This window comes from Cibotium barometz, chromosome 48, assembly GCF_041138505.1.
Source record: "Cibotium barometz isolate CiBa-2024 chromosome 48, ASM4113850v1, whole genome shotgun sequence".
Classification (NCBI taxonomy): domain Eukaryota; kingdom Viridiplantae; phylum Streptophyta; class Polypodiopsida; order Cyatheales; family Cibotiaceae; genus Cibotium; species Cibotium barometz.
Genome location: NC_141093.1, coordinates 2,483,365 through 2,503,928, shown reverse-complemented (window position 1 = coordinate 2,503,928; position 20,564 = coordinate 2,483,365). Strand labels below are relative to the sequence as shown.

The following is a 20,564-nucleotide window of genomic DNA, read 5'->3' as shown; positions in this document are numbered from 1 at the left end:
ATTTCCCACCTTTTTATGAAGGCAGCCAAGAGCTGTAGATTAGGAGTACCTTTGTGTACTATATGAATATACTGAATTTCCAGCTATCTCTCTCTCTCTACTCTCTCTCTTTATGTCTGCGTTTTGCATCAGATGGTTTCCAATGGTGTTTAGGGCTGAAAGAAGACATCCCTGAGCTTCCGCGTGTTACATTGGTATCAGAGCATCAGGCTCAACAAATCTAGACATTGATTTAGTCCCATATGATGGTGTATAGGTCCAAGGTACAGGAAAGTACACGGATACGAAGCCCAAGGCAAGGAACACTGAATCGGGAAGAGATCCCAGGAGGTTTGTTGGTAGTGTTCCACAAAGCTAGAGGGGATGGCAGTCCTGTGAGCCAGATAGGTTCTTGGGCAACGGTCCCAAGGGAGGATTATCCTCCAAGGGGTGATGTGAGAGTGCCAGACTCATTTCTCAAGAATGAAGACCAAGACAGTGTTCAGAGCCAGAGCAGGAATGGATTGGGGACTAGATGGAACAGATGCATAGATCTTCTTTTGAGACAGTGGTTTTGGAGACCGGGCCGGGCTTTCAGAAAAAAGGGTTTGCTAGGGATGGAAGGATGACAGAGGGACTCCGGGAATAGAGTGGGATGATGACAGTCATCCAAGAGCAGGTTGGAATCCCATCATCAAGTTTAGCAGAGGGGGATGTCATGTGCATGAATATGCCATGGACATTCTCAGAGATTATCCAGAAGAGGCAACCAGAAAAAGACCATTAGAGCTAGGGATTGGAGCACAAGATACAGAAGTGTACAGTGTGGACTTGGAGCAAGGCCTGGAGGGGCATGAAGAGGATGTCCTGTCAGTGCGGTAGAAGAAAGGAAGGCTGTCGGCTGCTCACAGAAGTGGTCGGCTGAACTAGAGGATAGGGTGGGTGCATCAGAACAAGGGAAGAGGTCCAGTCGAGCAATGTTGAAGAGCATTTAATGCATTTTTGACTGGCCGACTCCTCTATGGGGATGGGTCCTTAGGGGTCCAAGTAGCGACCAGATTTTGGGTATTTCCCACCTTTTTATGAAGGTAGCCAAGGTCTGTAGATTAGGAGTACCTTTTTGTACTATATGAATACACTGAATTTCCAGCTAACTCTCTCTCTCTCCTCTCTCTTCATGTCTGCGTTTTGCATCAGATGGTTTCCAGTGGTGTTTAGGGCTGAAAGTAGACATCCCAGAGCTTCCGTGTGTTACAAGAGTGAATTCAGCCACGATGCAGAGGAGGCCTAAGCATCATTGATCCCGCCATTTAGAGCCGCGCCTTGTTGGGCAAGCTGATTGTTAGAGGACTCCTTCACAGTGGTGAGCCTTGGAAGGAGTTCCTCTTGGTCTGGATTTCAGCCGCTGGTCACAGAAGCACTAGATGGATCTTCATAGTGATGCGGGCCCGTGGCTTTAGCCAGGCTTTTGAGGATAGATTTGTAGCCAGCCTACTCTGTGCTTGGGATCACCTTAGGCCGGCCCTTAGGCAATTAGCTCTCGTAGCCTCAGAGGAGCGTCTTCGACAGCTCCTAATCTGGTGGCCATATGTTGGGGGCCCGTCCTCGTGTATCATAGAACATGCCCCTAGAGGTTGATGAGAGAGTCATGGCAAGGATCCAGGGTAGAGACAGACTCAGCCTCGACATCGACTCTGCTATTCCCTAGGAGTGGTTGACACCTATCCTAGACCCGACCCCCCCACAGTGGCTAGGCGTGTTTACTAGGCATGATATTTTCTCGGCAGTCCATGGCGCGGATGCGGGCTGTGGTGTGCTCACTTTTTCTATTGGTGCCCATGGGGGCAGACTAGAGAGATCGGAGCCCCCCTCTGGAGAATTTCAATGGCTTCACCTTACAGAGCGTGAGGGTGATCGAATTTTAGGCACATGAGTGGCACATAGAACCCCTGGTGGCCAAGGTGGCTAGGGAAAGACTCTGGCAGTTATGGATTTGGGAGAGCCAGCCCCTCATGTGCCTCCAGTGGGACTCGGGGGGGTGGACTTGGCATGATCCTGCTGATCGGGAGGAGACTCTAGACACACCCTTTTCGCATACACAGCGCGGCTAGGCCTCAAGATTTAGATGCCAAAGATTGATGGCACCTCGGCAGCAGTACATTGACAGGCTCTGGGATAGTTTTCGGCCTCGAAAGATCACCCTCTTTCTTTGGCTGATGGCACACTGGAGCTTGGCAGTTGACATGTGGTTGGCCATTGGTGGTCAACTAGCAACTTGTTCGAGGTGTGGCCACCCTCAGGAGTCTCAACGACACAGTCTTTGGGATTGCCCGAAGGCTCATCAGGTTTGGCAGCGGATTCTCCACATCTTCACTATGGACAGGATTTCAACCAGTATCATTTCATGAGGCATTGTCGCTTGGGCCACAGAGGCTGAGGTTGTCATGGCTTACGAGGAGGAAGGTGGGGGGCTAGCCCTTCAGGTCTGTCACCTTCGCCTTTTGGCAGTACGAGTCCCAGTCCCATCTACTGATCACTGGAGTCCGGGCTCGTGCCAGAGATGGAGATTTGCAGTTGCATTGCAGCCTGGCACATATGGAAAGCTAGATGTAGCGAAGCCGTCGAGGGTACCCACACTCCGCCTGCGGAGTCCATCGGAAGCATTTTGCTCGACATCATTCATACCCTCCGCGGTTAGTGGAGGAAGTTGCAAGGTGTCTGTGACCACATGCGGAAGCGGCAGGAAGCTTTCTTGAGGCTTTGGAGGCTTGGCCCTTTTCTCATAGATAGAGGTGGTGATCCCATTTGGCATTACAGACCACCTGTGTGGTTATTTCCCCTCCCCTATCCTGTATGAGATACCCTTCTCTTCATAGAGCGGCCAGCCGGAGGAGAAGTGCATCTTTCTCCACCTTTTGATTTTTTGATCCCTGCCCCATACATGGAGGCGAATTTGTATCTAGCCCTTCGTGGTTGTATTTAGCCCTTGATGGCTGGTTTGTTGTGTCCAGTATCTTGTGAAGTGCTGTGCATCCCCAACTCCATTGACATACGTATGGACCTGTGTATTCGCTGTCCACGTATGGAAGTTTCCCAAAAGGAGGATTTCTCCCTGTTTGGTAAACTCTACAACGTCCCCAAAAAGGGGGGAGTATGGTGCAATGCATCCTGTTGAAAGGTCGATGTCTCGGCTGAAAAGTAGAAACCCCTGTAAGTACTACCCTCACACCTGGCATAGCTAGGCGGATCCTCATAGACCTGGCCTTTTCATCCCACATTATGGAGGTGAGGACAAAAGAAGACCGCCACACCTCTTGAACCTAAAAGTACGAGTCCAACTCCATATGTTGACTCACACATGTATCTTGATACCTTAGATAGCTCCCTCTCAGGGATTTGGTGTGTTTTGTGTAGAAGATTGCATCACGGCCTGTGTATGTCTTGGCAAACCCTCCAGGGTCTGACCATCAGATCTCGTTAACGATTCTGGATGGCCATATGCGATGCATCTGTGATCTTGTCGACCCCGCACACCGTACCCTTATGAAAGGAGCAATCTAAGGTAATACCAAATGCAAATAGCTCAGCTAATGCCAAAAAGCAATATGGTTAAAAAACGCTGGAGCTCCCGCTCTCCTCCCGTCCCCCCCCCGCCCCCTGCCTGCGCATTCCCCTGGCAGCCCTTCTTCCCCCCTACCCTCCCGCCCTTGGTCGCCTCTCTGTTTCCTCCAGTCTCTCTCCTCACCGTCCATTTTTCCTTGTGCTTTTCCTGTTTTTTTCCTTCTCTCTATTTTGTGCCCCTTCCCTCTCCCTCCCTTCCTTTTTGCCTCAGCCTTCCATCCTCCGCTTCTTCCCCCGCCTCTCTCTTGTTTCCTGATGCGCGGGTTCGAGTTTGCTCTTCATTGGCAATTGGCAGCTGTTTCTGGTCTCTGGTCTCCCCCCTTTGGAGGACTCCATGGCAGCTGCTCCATCTTCCCCGACTGAGGCCGCCGCCCGTTACCATTATTCAGAAGCGGACCTCTAGCGTTTGGCATTGGCCATCTCCTCCTTGGAAGCGCATCCCTGGTTTGCAAGATTGTGGGTAGCCAACCCCCCACGCGTCAGATTCAAGATCTCCTGCAGGCCGTTTCCGACATCCAGCTCCTTGGCCACGGCTACATCCATGTGGATTTTGACTCAGCCGCCATGGCAGATAGAGTGCTCAGTCAAAGCCCCATCGCGTTGCGGAGCGCACATGCTTACGTCGCTTGATGGCTGCATGGCTTCAAGCCGACATCCGACCTGTTGGCAGCTGTTGCAGGATTCCAAGTCACAGTTTGCTTTGCAGGTCTTCGCAAGGATTGATTTTTATAAACTTCAACCTACAATCGATTTTTATAAACTTCTTTTTCTGAAAAAGATAATAGTTTGCTTCCTATTTTTTCTATTAGATTGATGAGATTATCTTTTCAGACAGGTGCTCTTCTAGCGCCAAAATGTATGACTTTAGATGAGTATGCATAAAGAGAAATCAAGGTCTTATTGCAGAACACACCAGGCTGTATGGTAATCGCATATGGACTTCCTTTTATTGACTCTTGAGTGGCCTCAGCCTGTGCCAAAATTTCCATAGAGTATGCACGTGCCAATGTGATCACGTAGCTCACATGAAAGATTCCATTATCAACCTTACTAATGAGAGCTGTTGAAGTGAAATTTGGGACAAAAGTCACGTAGTATGTGACTAGCCCTGATGGATTTGCATTGCCATATCGGTCAAGAGAAACGATGTCAAATTCTATGGAAGTACCGGCTATTCCTCCTTGTATCCCTTGTCCAATAGCTTTACAATTTGCAAAGAAAATTGGCCCTGACATTTCAATCAGTAAGTCCTGTTAAAATCAAAATGGATACTGCAACTCATCTTAGAGGGCACATGAATTGGTGCATGCAAATTTGGCTGGCTACGCTTTCTTTCTCAAGATGATGGTATTTGAAGTCTACAGAGGTGAAACATATCTATGGAGTAAGTTAAGTTGATCAGAAAGAACTGTTTAATTCCTTAAAGATATTGTGGTGAGGATTAAGGATGCTCACTGCAAGTAGATATCAGTCAAGAATTAAAATGACTCAGAGAGAAGGACATTTGATATAGGTACTGGATCTATGCTAATTTAGAGTTGCTGCAGTCGTACTATTACTGACATGCCTTTTTTTTGCAAAGCCCCTAGACAACCTTTGAGGTGATGATTGCAACAGGGAACTGAGATGAAACACACTCAATCATAACCAAACGGGTGCATGGAAGCTTTGTTCTGAACACCTTTGTTGTATACTAGCTGAGATGAAACACACTCGATCATAACAAACAGTGCATGGAAGCTTTGTTCTGAACACCTTCGTTGTATACTAGCTGATGAAGAAATATATCGGGTGTATGTTGTACCTTAACAAAAGCTACAACATACACACCCGATTTATTTCTACAGCAGCAGCTAGTATACAACGGTGGGCTTTGTTCTGAACACCTTTGTTGTATACTAGATGCTGAAGAAATATATCGGGCGTGTATGTCGTACTTTTTGTTAAACATGGAGCACCTTTGTCTGTTAATACTGTTTCAGTTTTTGATTGTAGGCAACAGAACTTTGGCATGAACTGAATCTTTTTAAGAAGAATATTATTTCAACAAAGCGTTCTTTCAGTGAGAAACTTCAATTTGTTAGATCTTCATGTTTCTTGAAGAAAAAGACTTGTATTTACTACCAGTCAATCAATGGGGAGAGGTCACATGTACAGGCCCAGCTTGTCACAGGTGTAGCCTTCCTACAGAGTTGATTCAGAATTGCACGTGGGGATGCATAGAAGCTCATAGGCTCTTATTTCCCTTTGAGGATATGATTCCTGCCTAATCCACCAATGAAGCTCGAGATCTCATAAATGTAGAGGCCGAAAAGAGTGGGTGATAGAGGGCAGCCCTGTTTCACCCCAATAGTGCTGGAAATCTCTTGTGATGTACCTCCTGGGGCTCTCACGCGTCCGGTGACGGACTCATAGAGGGCGATGATGCTCTAGACCATGTCAGATGGGACTCCGATCTCCTGTAGACGGTGTAGGAGGCGGGCTCAGGGTACAGTATCAAAAGCTTTGCGGAAATCCACAAAGTAGCAGTAAATCCTCTAATGTCGTGTTCTACTCTCCTCGATGATGGCACGGAGGGTGAAGATGTGGTCAAGGGTAGAGTAGCTCCTCCGAAAGCCAGCCTGTCCTGAGGCTCTGCATCCCTGGCTCTCTGCAAATGAACTGAGCTCCGCCTCTAGCACTGATCCATAAAGTTTGGCCAATGTGTGGCCAATCATGATCGTCCTATAGTTATTAGGATCAAGTGTATCTCCGGCTTTGAGGATGGGGGTGATTGTGTTGGTGGACCAAGAGGGTGGAAATCCTTCACAAAGGGCTCTATTGAACATGTAGGCTAGTAGGGGCACTAGGGTATCATTAGCATATGAGATGTACTCGGTAGTGAGTCCCTCATGATCCTGGGCTCGCCCATTGGCATCCCTTCCTGTGAGAATCTCGCTCAAGCCTCCTGGATTCGACCACAGCATGCCATTGCACTTCCATACTACCAACCTCAAGTGTTTGGTCTCATAGGCCCCGTGTCCCTATTTGGGACGGCGCTCCGTGATAATGACTCTACCATCTTTGTAGATAGCCCACTTGCCCGCTCTGCGGGCCTCATGAACAGTTACCATCGCCTCACGCTGGTGTGCCACCTGTGCTGCAGTGAGATCATCTCCCATGTACACCTGTGTGTCCTTGAGGGCAGCCCGCCTGTCTAAGAAGGTCTGTCAGTTGGTGGCATCAGGGAATCTAATGATGAGGGGCCGCTCTCGTGTCATATCCTTGCCTGCCCTCCATGTCTCTGCAAAGGGGGGGGCGATCCCGTCCACTCTTAGCATCTGGCAAAGCGTCATGGCATCTTCCTTGGGGGAAGCCCCCGCTTGTAGCCCCCGGATCTCCAGGACGAGCTTGCTGTTTGTGGCAAGGACATCTCCACAGAGGATATGGCTATTCGAATGCTCTCCAAACTTCCAGAGACTTTCAGTCTCTGGTTTCTTCTCCTCGTCTTGTTCCAGTTACTTGGGAGGAAGTTCTCCCCTCCGTTATGCAAATTGAGTCTCGCTTTGAGGAGCGGACTGGCACCTCCGGTGGCCCTGATGGAGCTTTGGCAGCACGAGATAAAGGGAAGACTCAACAAAAGAAAGGAAAAGGGGGTTCTAACAAGAACTCCAAGGATTCCGACAACAAATCTTCAAAGAATAAGGACATTGAATGTCATTATTGTGGCAAGAAGGGTCACAAGTCACTCCAATGTCACAAGAAGAAGCGTGATGAAGCAGCAAAGAACTCTTCCTCAATGGCGGTGTCTCAACCCAAGAAGGATGATGGCATTCTTCTCTTAGTAGGTACTCGGCGTATACTTACTTTTGTGACTTCTCAGTCACGATCTTGGATTGTTGATAGCGGTGCTACTGCTCATATGACACTCCGTCGAGATTGGTTCGAGGACTTCACTGCCAGATCAGGCGAGATCACTCTGGGTGATTCTTCTTCTGTGCCAGTGCATGGTCATGGCACTATCCCCATCTTCCCTTCTGACGAGGACAAGAGGTACTTCTCTGACGTTCTGTATATTCCAGATTTGGCTTTTAACCTTTTGTCAGTGAGTGCCCTTACAGCTCAGGGTGCGGAGGTGATCTTTTCTCGTTATGAGATTACCATTCGTGATAAAGCGACTGGTAGCATCTTGGCTCAGGGAGTCCAAGAGAGCGGTCTCGACAAGTTGACTGCACTGTTCTGGTGCTTCTTCTGCTCTTTGGCATGCTCGGTTTGGCCATTTGAGCTATCAGCTTCTGCAGCGAGCCTCGAAGGATGGGCTGGTTGGGTCCACATCTTTGACAAGTGTCACATGTGTTGACATCGGCCTTGCTATCTGTGAACATGGAAGGCCACCACATGCCTGAGTGGAAAATGCATTCAGCAGTGACGTGCCCGGGGTAGTGACCTTCTAAGGGCCTGGCATGAGCATCCTCCACCAGATGAGGAACCTTGTCCCGACTGTAACACCAGTGAAGAATCCCATCTAGACCACCATGGTAGAGTTGGCCACCCACGACCAGTTGATAGGGTCGACTTTTGATAAGCAGGCACCGTTTATCCTTAGGAGACAAACGAGTGGGATAGGAACCTATGGAGAGCAAGGCAAGGACATTCCCATACCAATCTGGAGCAGCATCAACCTAAAAAAAAAGAAGTATGAGGAAGCTCATCAGTGGCTGGCTCACCAGAGTCGATGCGTGAGAGGTAGTCTGCCATCACTTGATGTTTGCAGGTACTTGAGAGCATGATTATCGGTAATGACAATAAAGTGGACGCCCAACAAATAGTGTTGGAACTTCTGCAGAGCATATACGATGGCCACACCCTCTCTCTCAGTGGTGCTATAATTCTTCTCTGTTGTGTTGAGGAGCCGGCTTGCATAGTAGATTGGGCGGTCGATTTGGAACTCCTTACTAGGCTGTGTGAGAACTGCTCCGACAGCCGTGTGACTGGCGTTGGTGTGCACATGAAAGACTATTGACCAATCAGGTGTGATCAGGATGGGTGCCTCTGTGAGATGCTTTTTGAGAGCAGTGAATGCAGGGGACTCAGAGGTGGACCACTGGAAGGGGGTGGAGGGACTTACTAGGCGGGTGAGTGGAAGAGCAACATCTGCATACATGTGGATGAACCGCCTGTGACCGGTGTGCCCAACAAAGACCTGGGTGCCCTTGGGGTTGATTGGAGGTGGAAGCCTAAGGATAGCTATTATCTTTTCAGGATCTGGTGCCAGACCTTGGGCGGAGATGATGTGACCTAATAATGTACCCTGGACTACCTAAGGATAGCTATTATCTTTTCAGGATCTGGTGCCAGACCTTGGCCGGAGATGATGTGACCTACTAATGTACCCTGGACTACCAAAAGAAGTGATACTTGAATGGGTTAAGGTGGAGTCCTGAAGAATGACACTTAGCAAAGACTGACAACAGCTGAGAGAGATGCTCCAAAAATGCCTCTATGCAAGAAATGGGACCCGTGCCTGTGAAATCATCTACAAATGCTCTCAAAAATGTGATTTCAAATTCCCTGAAGAGATTAGTGACTATCCGCTGAAACGTGGCTGGGGATTTGCAAAGCCCAAAGGGCATTTTGTTGTACAGGTAGGTGCCCCAGGGTGTGTGACAAAGGCAGTTTTAGTCCGGTCATCAGGGTGGATGGCCACTTGGTTATACCCACTAAATCCATCCATGAAACTGTACAGTGCATGGCCGGCAACGTCCTCTGATACCCTGTCCATATAAAAGGGAGTGGAAAACCATCTTTGACAGTGGATTTATTAAGAGCACAGATATCTACACATACCCTGATTTTGTTTGTCTTTTTCTTCGGAGTGATGACCATGGGGGAGAGCCACTCTGAGTGCTCCACTGGTGAGATGATGCGGGCATCCTCCATCTTCTCGAGCTCTATCTTGATAGCTTCAGCGTACCTTGGATTGAGTTTGTATACCCAACCTCTGAGATGAGACAGGTCGTGTGCCCTCAAGCAATGGGATGGTGTGTCCATGCAAAGACATCTGTAGCTTGCTGCAAAAGGTGTGGGTGGTCTAGGAGGATGGGACAAGGCTAGTTGCATTCATGGACAGGGTCTTGGCAGAAGGGCAGTGGGCTCACTAGTACTGTCCACTTGACTGCCCACTTGACTAAGCAGTATGGGGTCATGTGCCAGCCGCTTATCAAAAGGAAAGTCCCCATACTGCTCGATCATCCATGTGGATGGAACTCCTTGGGGTGAGATGGGAGGCTCTTAAGTTTGGTTGGGGCACCTTGCCTTTTGCCTTTGTCCTGACAGTGGCAGGTCTTCGCATCATGGAAGCACTTGTGCTCTGTGGAGGGTGAGGCCACTGATGCTGGAAAATATGGGGGTTTCTTGCCATGTCGCCTATCTGTGACGGGCTCTCCTAGCATCGTGTGTGGCAGACTCAGGTGGCTGAAGACTTTGTTCCAGGGGGACCAAGGGTTCATCTGGAGGGTTTTTTGTAGCAGGTCAATGCAATTCTCTGTCGAGGATCGAAATTGTCACATGACCTCAAAATCTCTCTGACCACATGTGAAATCTCTGCATCCAGATAGAGAGAATCAGGGACACGGACACGGCAGGATGCCATCTAAGTCCCTGCCTCCCCAAGGCACAAAACATTACTTCATGGATTCATTGCAATGCGTTTAATCTCATACTCTTTGGTCTTTTGTAGATGTTGATTTCTTTCTTTCTTTCTAAATATAACTCTTTCTTTCTTTCTAGATAGTGCTGGAGCCTGGAATAAAGCTTCACACTGATAATTAGCTCAACTTATATTGGTTCCTTCATTACCATGCAGTGAAACATTTATGCCACATACATTTGTGTTGCAAACATTTGGTAAAAGAAATCAAGATTTTGGCATGTGAAGGTTTACAGTATCAATTTGTTGGTCTAACAGGCATGTTCTCTACAGGCTAGGTGTCCATATTTTATAAGCAAATGTCTGAAAATTTTTGAATTTATAAAGCATAAAGAATCATCACAATTCTGTTTGTATCTATGCTTACACATGATAATCCTTCATATTACAGCGAAATTTGAGAGGATATACCTGGAAAAACAAACTTCTGAAAAGTGGATTTGTCACTTGAACTAGACAGCAGAAAGTATACATCTATCGAGTATTCTCCTGCTGAAGTAGCTTGATAAGATACGTTTACTAGGCCAGGATATCCCAGAACTGAGGAAACAGTTGTCTCAACCTTAGCTGTAGCACTTTTCATGATGACCGAAATCAAACTCGAGAATGTGTTCACTGCATTTCCGTACTTATCGCGACATTGAATCAAAAAGCTTGAGATGTCACCAGCAGTAGAATTCTCTAAGCCGCTTCCTACTATCAGACTGTTTTTGATGTTTGGGATTCCTGAATTCAATATTCTATACTTTGCTTGAAATTCCTTACTTTTTAGACTTGTCTTAATTCTTGTTTGTGAGATGTTTGGTGAATGCCCTATGAAAGACATGCAGTGGCATCCATGTGAATGGAAATGGGTTGATACTGGGAGGCCTTTTTAAACCACTCTCTTCTTTGACTACATGGTCAAGAGGAGTCGAGAAATGCAGCTTAATGCTTCCAAGTGGATCCCACTAGGAGAGAATTGCCATGTTACCACAAAGAAGACTATGGAGTTCTGACAGAAGTGGAAAGGTACCCTCTTCTTACTCATCTTCTTACTCATAGCCCATAATGGACTGCCAATCTACCAATGGATTTTCCATTGCACCATCAAAACCATGCAGCATTGAGTTTGAGGATGTATAGAGTCCTAGAGAGCATGGCATATGGTTTCTTTGTTTTTGTCTTTGTATATAAGGTATTTCCACCATGTTTTTCAATGCAAAAATGACCCTAAGATTACTGAAAATTAAACATTTTAGCCTCCTTAGTTATAGCCATTTGGTGCTTGAAATCCATTGCTTACCAACAAAATATGCAAAAAGGAAGGGAGATCCCATTATAGTTCCTGCACTATCTCCAACCTGCAACAAGTATTCGCCTGGTTGTGCTATCTTAAAGGTCACTCTCTGCTGCCTTGATGTCAAGGAGCCTATTGGAACAGTTTTGAGACTCTTGATGGAAAGAGGGAGAGACTGTCCATTCTTGTAAACTTGGACAAGAAAAACCTTTTTGGAAGAGTTGGCATTTATTGGAACAACATTTCCAAAGGCATCCCTCTGAGTGATGATGAATTTAGCTGTATTTCCAACCTCAAAATTATTCCTGTCATCTTCCCATGCACCTGTACATTCTGACAGCAAAACAGGACCTGAACATAAAATGCGTCAATGATTGCATATCCTTTTAGGTGATCAAACACAGTGTACATTCTTGCCACCAAATGCAATATCAAGTGAGATACTTGTCACAGCATCATGAAGCTTTGTTCAGTAGGAGTCTGTGAACCCACCTGGAACTACGAGTACTTTAATAGGGCTTCCAGGAAGTGAGACTTCTTGATCGTTATACCTTGTCATAATACTCAGTATATAAGGTTCAGACTGAGACTTTGTGATGTTATACATGACATTGGTTTCTCCAACACCGATCAAAACCTTATATATAACATCAAACTTAGGAGCTACTTGAAGGCTGATGTTCATGTTTCTTTGCGGATTTGAATTGTTGTAATAATCAAATGTAGAAATGGTAAGATTGAGCCAAGAACCTGCTATTCCACCCTCTAGACCAGAGCCTGATACAACAGTATTAGATAGATAGAAAGGTCCTGCATTTGCCAATAAGGTTGTTGAGAGCTTGTAACATTAGATGACTCCAGCACTGTCCTATAATGCAAGATCAAGCCATACAATATAGATAACATCTAGCACCTGGATGAACAGCTTTGTATATGGCCACCCCTTGGTCTAGAATAACTCCTCTCCATTTGCAAACAATGGAATAGTTTCCAGCAATCTTAGCAGTATAATTGATTTGATAGAGTCCCACATTGTCTGCATCATAAGATATGCTTTTATTGAGCTCCTCATAGCTTGCCAACCTGGTGATAGATACTTGGGGGTAGTAATCCACAGAACCTGTCGCATAACCCTTTTTATCCCGTAGCTGGATGTAGAAGATAGAAGCGTTTCCAGCAACAGAGTCCTTTAGGCCATCTCCAAATATTCCACTTTTGTTTTGATCCACTTCCCCTGGATAAAAGCAAGCCACAATTAAATTACTAGATATGTACATTCAAAACAAAGTCCAAAGAAATAGTGGTGATCCATTTTTTTTTTCCAAAAAGAGACTTCTATTAAGTATAAAAAAAACATACAACAATCATAGCTATAAGCCGGAAAAGAATAGAATCACCCCAATATGTAAGGTGATTTCAACCACTGAGGAGCATCATGATGCCATGTAAGACCCGTGGTACTAGAGGAAAACAAGATGCCATGGTCCCACTCCCGCATAAATATCACGTGCTTTGCCTGTGCAGAACGAGAGGGCCCCTGAATGCGAGCCCAAGTAGCCATAAGAGTATGGATGATATCACCCCATATAGTACTAATGCACTGAGACCCAAAAATCTGGATACCCTCAATAGCCTCCGTGCATCTAGCTCTCCAGATCTGCCATGTTGTAATATTGGCAACAATCTCCCAACTGGTCTCAATCCTCTATCTGGGGGGTCTATAATCAGAGTGAGGAACATCCTGCAATAAACCATGATGGGCAATACCTCTATGAATGAAAATAGTAGAACCTGTACCACTGCCCTCATAAAAAAGCTGCGGACCGGACTGGGAGAGCCAAGCAACTACCCCCCAAGTCACATGCATGGCTCAACCACTCAATTTGCCCATAAGTTGGGCTACAGAACCCGAAATCTACTGTGCAGTGCTGCACCCCCAAGACCCTGAATGTTCCAAGAGACAATCCTCATAAGGACTCAGAGTAGGAACGACTAGATTTCATGGTCGACGAAGGACCCCCTTTAGAGGCGGGAGTACGTCTCGCATAGGTAAGGGAGGGAAAATCTGACGATGTAAACCTTACCTCTGTCTCTCGCTCCGGGGAAAAGCCAGGGCTAGTCCTCAGAACTGGAGAGGTACCATGACAATGCGAATGTGCAACATCATCCTCAAGGGTACAATCATCCTATAACTGTAATGCAGCATCCTCCTGTGAAGGATCTAGAAGCCATGAGGCAAGAGCTGCATAAGGCTTAGGGTGCTCCACAACGCGTGTGGTTGAAGGGGCAGGTATGGGGGTCCGAGGGTGCCTGCCATCCCTAACCACAACCCAACACTGTGTGGTCTGCTGTGGCAAAGGAGCAACTGGAATCTCAACAACTGCAGTAGGCCTTTGATGGGCATGATCACGCCGCCTCCTAGCATGGCCTCTCGATTTGGGACAATCTCTAGCAATGTGGCCCTGTCGACAACAAATCCGACACTGGTCAGGTGTGCCTCCAATCTCCATTCTCTGGTGGAAATGAGATCCATCAGGTCCCTAAAGCATAACATGATTGTCAGTATAATCGATGGATCAGGAACAAGCAGAAGGACCCGGGGTACACCATCAAGAGTGGCGGTAACGGCCGCGGAAGCTGCAAGAGAGATCGGAAGGACTGGTACCTCTAGAACCTGGCCAAAGGATGCCCCTATGGAAGCTTAAAGCTTCCAATAGAACCGAGGAAGAGCACGGAACCGCAGTGAGACCGGGGTAAGGCGCTGATCCTCCGCCATTGGATCAAAGCCCACTTGGTACTGAAAGAAGAAAATCTTCCTAGGACCAAGAGGGAAGGGGCTGCTAGCCAAAACCTGAGAAGTAGCTTCTGAAGAATGAAAGTCCACTTGGAAGAAGCCTCAACCAAGCAAACGAGTATCCTGGAAGTGCACAATCAGCTCCAAAGGGAGAGCTGCTAGAAGCCATTCACGGGTCTGTGAACGAGAGGGGTGGGAACCATAAACTCTGGCAACAAGGGTGGTCTGGACCTCAAGGTCAATGTCGTGCTGAAGAGAGGTGAGCTCGTCTTGTGAAAAATTGATGATTCTGCCGGCTAGTGGGGGTGACAAAAGATTGGTGTCTTTTTGATGCTGAAATTGGCTACGATAGATGCACGATTTTCAATCAACTGTGGAGGTCCAGCCGGTGATCCATTTTTAAACATTACAGACAGAAAAATCGCCATGTTGAACAATCGAGAGGAAAGAAGCTCCCCGTACTCCCACACTTGAGTGCTTTCCACCTGCTGCCTGACATTTCTCTTGCCGCCTGCCATTCACCTCCTTTTTTCCAGCCTCTGCCATCTCTCCTGCCCGCCGCTGCCATTGCTCCTGCCCACTTCATAACAAACCCCCCCCCCCCCCTCTCCCGCCCCTGGGCTGTTTTCCTGCTGCCCCTGCTTTCCCTTGTTGCCTGCACTGCCTGGCCTCCTCTTCTGCCCGTGCCCTCTTTGCTGCCATCGCTGCCATTTCCTGCCCTTCTTGCCCTCCCCTCTGCCTCCCTTCTCTTCACTTCCCTTCCTCCACCTTGCTCAAGTACGGAATATTCTTTAACAGGTACTGCATGCCGGCATCCCAAACTCTCTCTATGAGGATGCAAAGACCTCCCTGGAGGTTAGAGAGATTTGAGGCTTATCTCTTGCAGAGTAGTGGTAACATCATCACCAATGTAGTCCCAAAACTGCAAAAAGAAGGATGGAGAGAGGCCATCATCCCCTGGGAATTTTCCTTTTGAAAGGGTGTGCAAATCATGTCTTATCTCATCCTTCAAAAAGAGAGCATCCAAAGAGGCACACATATCATCTGTAATAAGCCTGGGCATGCGCTCCCAAACTATCTATTTTGCAACATCTCTAGACTCTATCCAAAGAGTGGGCCTCTGCAAAGAGCAAGGTCTGATGAAAATATGAGGCAATACTCAATTTGAAATTCTCTGTGAGAATCCTGCAAGCATGTCAAACTGTCCCTATTGTGCATGGGTCCATGTCTTGAGAAAAACGGTTTGTTGCATCTGCCACCCATCTGCGTCCAAAATGCCTGATTAGCATGAAATGCAAACTCAGCCCGCCTATCCATGGCCACCTCATGTAACTCAGCTCTAATAGTGGACAAGAGGTCTGGGATCCAAGAGGACGTAGGATGCTTCTCATGTTTCCTCTAAAGTGCAGCCAACATGTGTCTGATAGTTCGCTCCTTGTCCAGAGCCTCTTCTTTCTTGGCCAAGGCAACCTCCCCAGGGCCAAATCACGTCTCTCCCATGCGTCAATGATGCCCCCTTTTATCACGGAGGGTATTATCCACCTTGTCCCGAAAGGTGGGGACAAGACCAATATTAGACAGTGGAGACGCATAACTCTGCTTGGGTTTGCTTATTACAAAATCTTAGCAAAGGCAGTAAGTATGAGGCTTCAGCCTGTTCTTCAGAAAGTTATTCATGATACATAGAATGGTTTCCTCCAAGGAAGGAGTATTGTTGATAACATCTTTTCATTCTGGAAAGCTGTGGAATGGGCTAAATCTAGCCAACAACCCCTTGCCATTATTTTGCTAGACTTTGAAAAAGCTTATGACAGAGTGGATTGGGACTTCCCGGAAGGCACGATGGCATGGATGGGTTTCTCTGAGTGGATCAGAGGGGTCTCTTCCATGTATAGGGAGGCCCACAACACAGTTTTAGCCTGTGGGGGGCGTGGTGAGTGCTTTCAGATTTCCCACTCCGTGAGGCAAAGATGCCCCTAAGCTCCACTACTCTACCTTTTAGTAGCGGAGGCTATGAGCACGTTTCTCAGAGTTACCCCAGCGGTCTTGGGTCTTAATTTGCCTCTTCGCATAGAGGAGTTACTGGACTCTGAGATAGCAGATGATACTGCTATGTTTTTGGAGGCTTCGCAGGCATGCCTCCATGCTTTCTGCACTGCTTTGGAGATGTTTTGTTTGGCAGGAGGTGGCTCCATTAATTGGCACAAGTCAGTGAGAATTTGGATTAGTGACTCTCCACAGACAGATTGGGGCTTGGATGTGGGGTTGGATTGACAGAGGATGCACTACTAGATACCTTGGTTGTTAGGTTGGCATTGACATCTCGCCACTATGCTCATGAGAATTAAAAACAAACTTCAGCATTGGAGTAGCAAGAAGCTTGATTTGGCCTCTAGAGCCTTGGTAGCTAACCAAGTGTTGCTGGCAACTGCATGTTTCATATGTATCCAATGCTGCCATCTTCTCATCCATGGTATCTTCCCATTTCTACTTTCCAAGTACCTCCTTGGCTCTATCTCCTCGATTGCTTTAACCATGCAAGCATAGTGATAGGCTGTATATCCATCATATCTCAACCTGTCTCAACAAGGTATCTAACTTGAGTAGACCTACGTACACCTGGATCACTACCGTGCACCAAGAGTAACCCCATTGACGGAATGCCAAGCTCCTCATCAAGACTCTGCTCGGAGCCACTAGTGTCACCATCCACATAAGAGTAACCTACTAACAAATCAGGCACAATTTACCTTTTCCTTGCCTTTGCGTGATACATGTTTACCAACACTTGTAGTACCACAAGATGATGCATTTACATTCCTTGCATCTGTACTCAACCTGCCTAACCATGGACTAACACTAGATGCACTGCTAGAGGACTCTCTAGGTCCACTACATGTGGGACAACATCATTACTTCTTACATCTGCATCTTCAGCTCGTGCATACCAATGCATCTAATTTTTCTGGAATATTGCTTTTTGCAGAGGCTCTCTCTTCGCATAGATATTGCTCAGCAGAAAGTTTGGGAATGCATGCGTAGACTTATCACATAGGATATGTGTTTCTCATTGGATGCTCCCTTCTCACAGGGGATGGTGGTCACTCCCCATCCTTTTTTATACAGTTTTCGGACCATATTGAGGATGAGATCACTATCTCTTTATAGGCTGTGTGTGCAGGTCTATGCGGACCATATTGGGAACCCTTTCACGGAGGGTCTTATCCACTTCATCCCAAAAGGTGGGGATAAGAACAACATCAAGCAATGGAGGCCCATCACTTTACTTGGATCTGGATATAAAATCTTGTCTGTAAGGCATTGAGTATGTGGTTACAGTCGGTTCTTCAAAGAGCAATTCATGACACACAGAATATATTTGATAAATTCTCATTTTGGGAAGCTGTAGAGTGGGCTAAAACTATACACCAACCTGTTGCCATCCTCCTGCTTGACTTTGAAAAAGCATATGATAGAGTGGATTGGGACTCTTGGAAGACACGATGGAAAGCACGATGGGGATTTCTTAGAAGGCATGATGGGATGTATGGGGTTCCTCCCAAGACCAGATCAGAGGCGTCTCATGACTGTACAGGGAGGCCCATGACACAATTTTGGCAGCAGGGGAGGTTGTGAGCGTTTGGCACAAGGGGCCAGAATCCAGGTTTCTTTAAGGGCTGTGGAGAGAAAGCGCGGCTAGTTTATTGAGAGAGTGGGATTATGGCATCTTTTTCACTCCCACTCATATGGGACCTTGTTGGCAGCACAAAGCACTTGATTGGTTGAGATTTCCCACTTGTTTGAGGGAGATTGTGTATTTTTAAATAATCTCTTTTCCGGGAAATAAAAGAAAAAATAATCATCTCACCTAACGCACATCATGGATATCAAGTAGCACCTATAATGTGATCACTCTGACAGGGCAACACCTATGACCTCATATAGGCTCTCTATGTCCACTTGTTGTGGGGGAGAGCTTCCCATATCTCCGAAGGACCTCACCGGCCTGAAGCTTCCGCATGGATGGTCACTTGGGTCCTGTGGAATGGGGATGCCTGGTGCGCTGCAGGCTGATGTGAATTTCAACCCCTTCTCGTGTTACAAGTCAAGTGGTCTAACCATCCCTATTGTGATGTGGAAGCCACCACAGTAGCAATCTGTGGGTCTCCTCAGGTTCTCCATCTTCAGATTTCTCATCGATGAACTTATGAAGGCTGAAAGTGTAGCAAAGCTGTTATCAAGAGAAGGACAAGTGGGGTGACTATCAAAGGGTAGGGTCTGAGTGTCTCTCTCTACAGAAACATAGTACCTTGAAAAACCTTGAAAGGGGCTGCAAGGGGAGGTCACTTGGAAACTAATCTAATCTTCTGCAAAAGAGAACAAGTCTTAATAATGTTGGAAGAAAAATAAATGCCTGTGCCTAAGGGGCTGCATGACAGTGCCTGTGTTGTTGACTCGCCTGTGCCATCAATACCTTCCAGATCTCTGTAAATGAAAATCAAATATCATTTTTAATATATCAAATACCTCTAATCTATATATACACTAGAAAAGGGTTTCACAAACCTTTCATGTATTGAAAGAAAAAAGGTGATCCAAGCAGACTGTTCCCCTCTTTTTTTAGCCAAAGGAAAAACTTCCCAGGTACTTTCACAGAAAAAGTTAGAATCTGCTCTGTAGCTCCATTGAGAGGAGGGCACAAATACAAGTCAAATAGAGAGATTAGAGACCCAGTTGAGTTTCTGATTGCTGATATGGAAACCCCGATTCTTTTAAGGTCTGAAATATTTAGGTTTACAAAATTCTGCTCTGAATCCATGGGCTTCAAAACAAAGCTTGCTGTTCCTCCCACATCAAAAACATTCAATCCATCAAGCCATTTCCCAGAGCTCTTTTTGATGTTGAATGCACCTGCATTGAATGGTTCAAAAGAGGTCAGCTTACATGCACACCTAAAAGCAAAGTAAAACAATTCTTGAAGACATCAATCAACTTGTTAAGAAATTAAATCATAGCCAGAGAGCTCTAATTCAAATGGTGACCTGGCCTGCTGATAAGACGGCAGAGGATGATCCCAGGCACCTATATAAGTATTTTTAGTCAAAATGCATCATGGCATGTAGTTTCCTGAATCAACCTTGTGATAATTTATGAATTAGTTTGATGATTGACGCACCCCAAAGCAAGGATCACACTTGGATGCCCACCCAAGATCCACATTCACATAAGCATAATAGTGAAGCTATCCAAGTAACTTATAATCCACCTACGCATTAACATAACCAAGAGGACAATATGTGGGTTTGGATACAGCACTTGCCACCAAAGTATAGGTTCCAAATGGAATACAACCAGAAGCCACCCTCAAGCTAAAGACCACACATCCCCAGCCTAGTCCGCACCCTCAAGGTATGCACGTCCCATACCATGCATCTCCAATTCTCATGACTATTAGTGATGCGACTAACCACCAGTGCGCTAACCAGTAGCTAGGCCCTTGGGAGGCTCCTCTCCCAAGATCTAAGTCCCACAGCGGAACTCCCTTAATAATCAGCCACAACCCAAGCTATATAGGCATAATCCAATTCACACTAAGTAAACTGTCCAGCCTCATGCTAGGCTCGTTATGTCCAAACACACGAGTGCAATTTGATGACAGTGTAGATATCTTGAAAATCAGTCTTCTAGGAAAGGTATGCCCTACATTTCTATGGGTTTAATTCAGCATACAAGCCAGTTGGTTCTATTACAGCCTGTATTATCCCACAAGGATCTAAATGGCCGTTGGCTTGTGGTACAATGTATGATTCAAGGAGAACTCTATGAATTTGCGAGTGTTTACGCTTTTCAAACTTCAGCATATAGTAAGAACTCTCATGAAAGCATTGTCCCTCTATGGTTTGGCTGCAAGATTACATGTAAATTCAAAAAATCAAAGTTGCTCCCTTTGTAATTGGCATCAGCTTTTGTAGCCGCGTCAAATCATCCCAGAGATAGTCAAGCATCTTGGTTATCCCATTGGTTGGGAATTGTCTTTGAAAGATGAAACTCAATGGGTGATGGCAAAATTGCACTCTAAAATAGAATACTGGAAATTATCTACATGGCCTCTACATGTGCGATTGCGTATAGTACAATCAATAATCATAGCATATGTCCAGTTCTATCATCCACTCTTACCTTGGTCGAGCAAACAGATTGGT

At 46.4% G+C, this 20,564-nt stretch overlaps 1 protein-coding gene across 1 annotated transcript in view; it reads right to left on the bottom strand.

Annotated features, from left to right (window-relative positions):
* The window catches only part of LOC147610699 (uncharacterized), a 148,183-nt gene that overhangs the window by 84,375 nt on the left and 43,244 nt on the right, over positions 1–20,564 (bottom strand). The window contains exons 9-14 of the mRNA XM_086785084.1: positions 18,928–19,272; positions 12,481–12,801; positions 12,060–12,377; positions 11,574–11,918; positions 10,700–11,014; positions 4,514–4,828 (exon numbers count right to left, since the gene is read on the bottom strand). Coding sequence (XP_086641210.1) covers positions 4,514–4,828; positions 10,700–11,014; positions 11,574–11,918; positions 12,060–12,377; positions 12,481–12,801; positions 18,928–19,272 — 1,959 coding nt within the window. The remainder of the gene's footprint in view (positions 1–4,513; positions 4,829–10,699; positions 11,015–11,573; positions 11,919–12,059; positions 12,378–12,480; positions 12,802–18,927; positions 19,273–20,564) is intronic.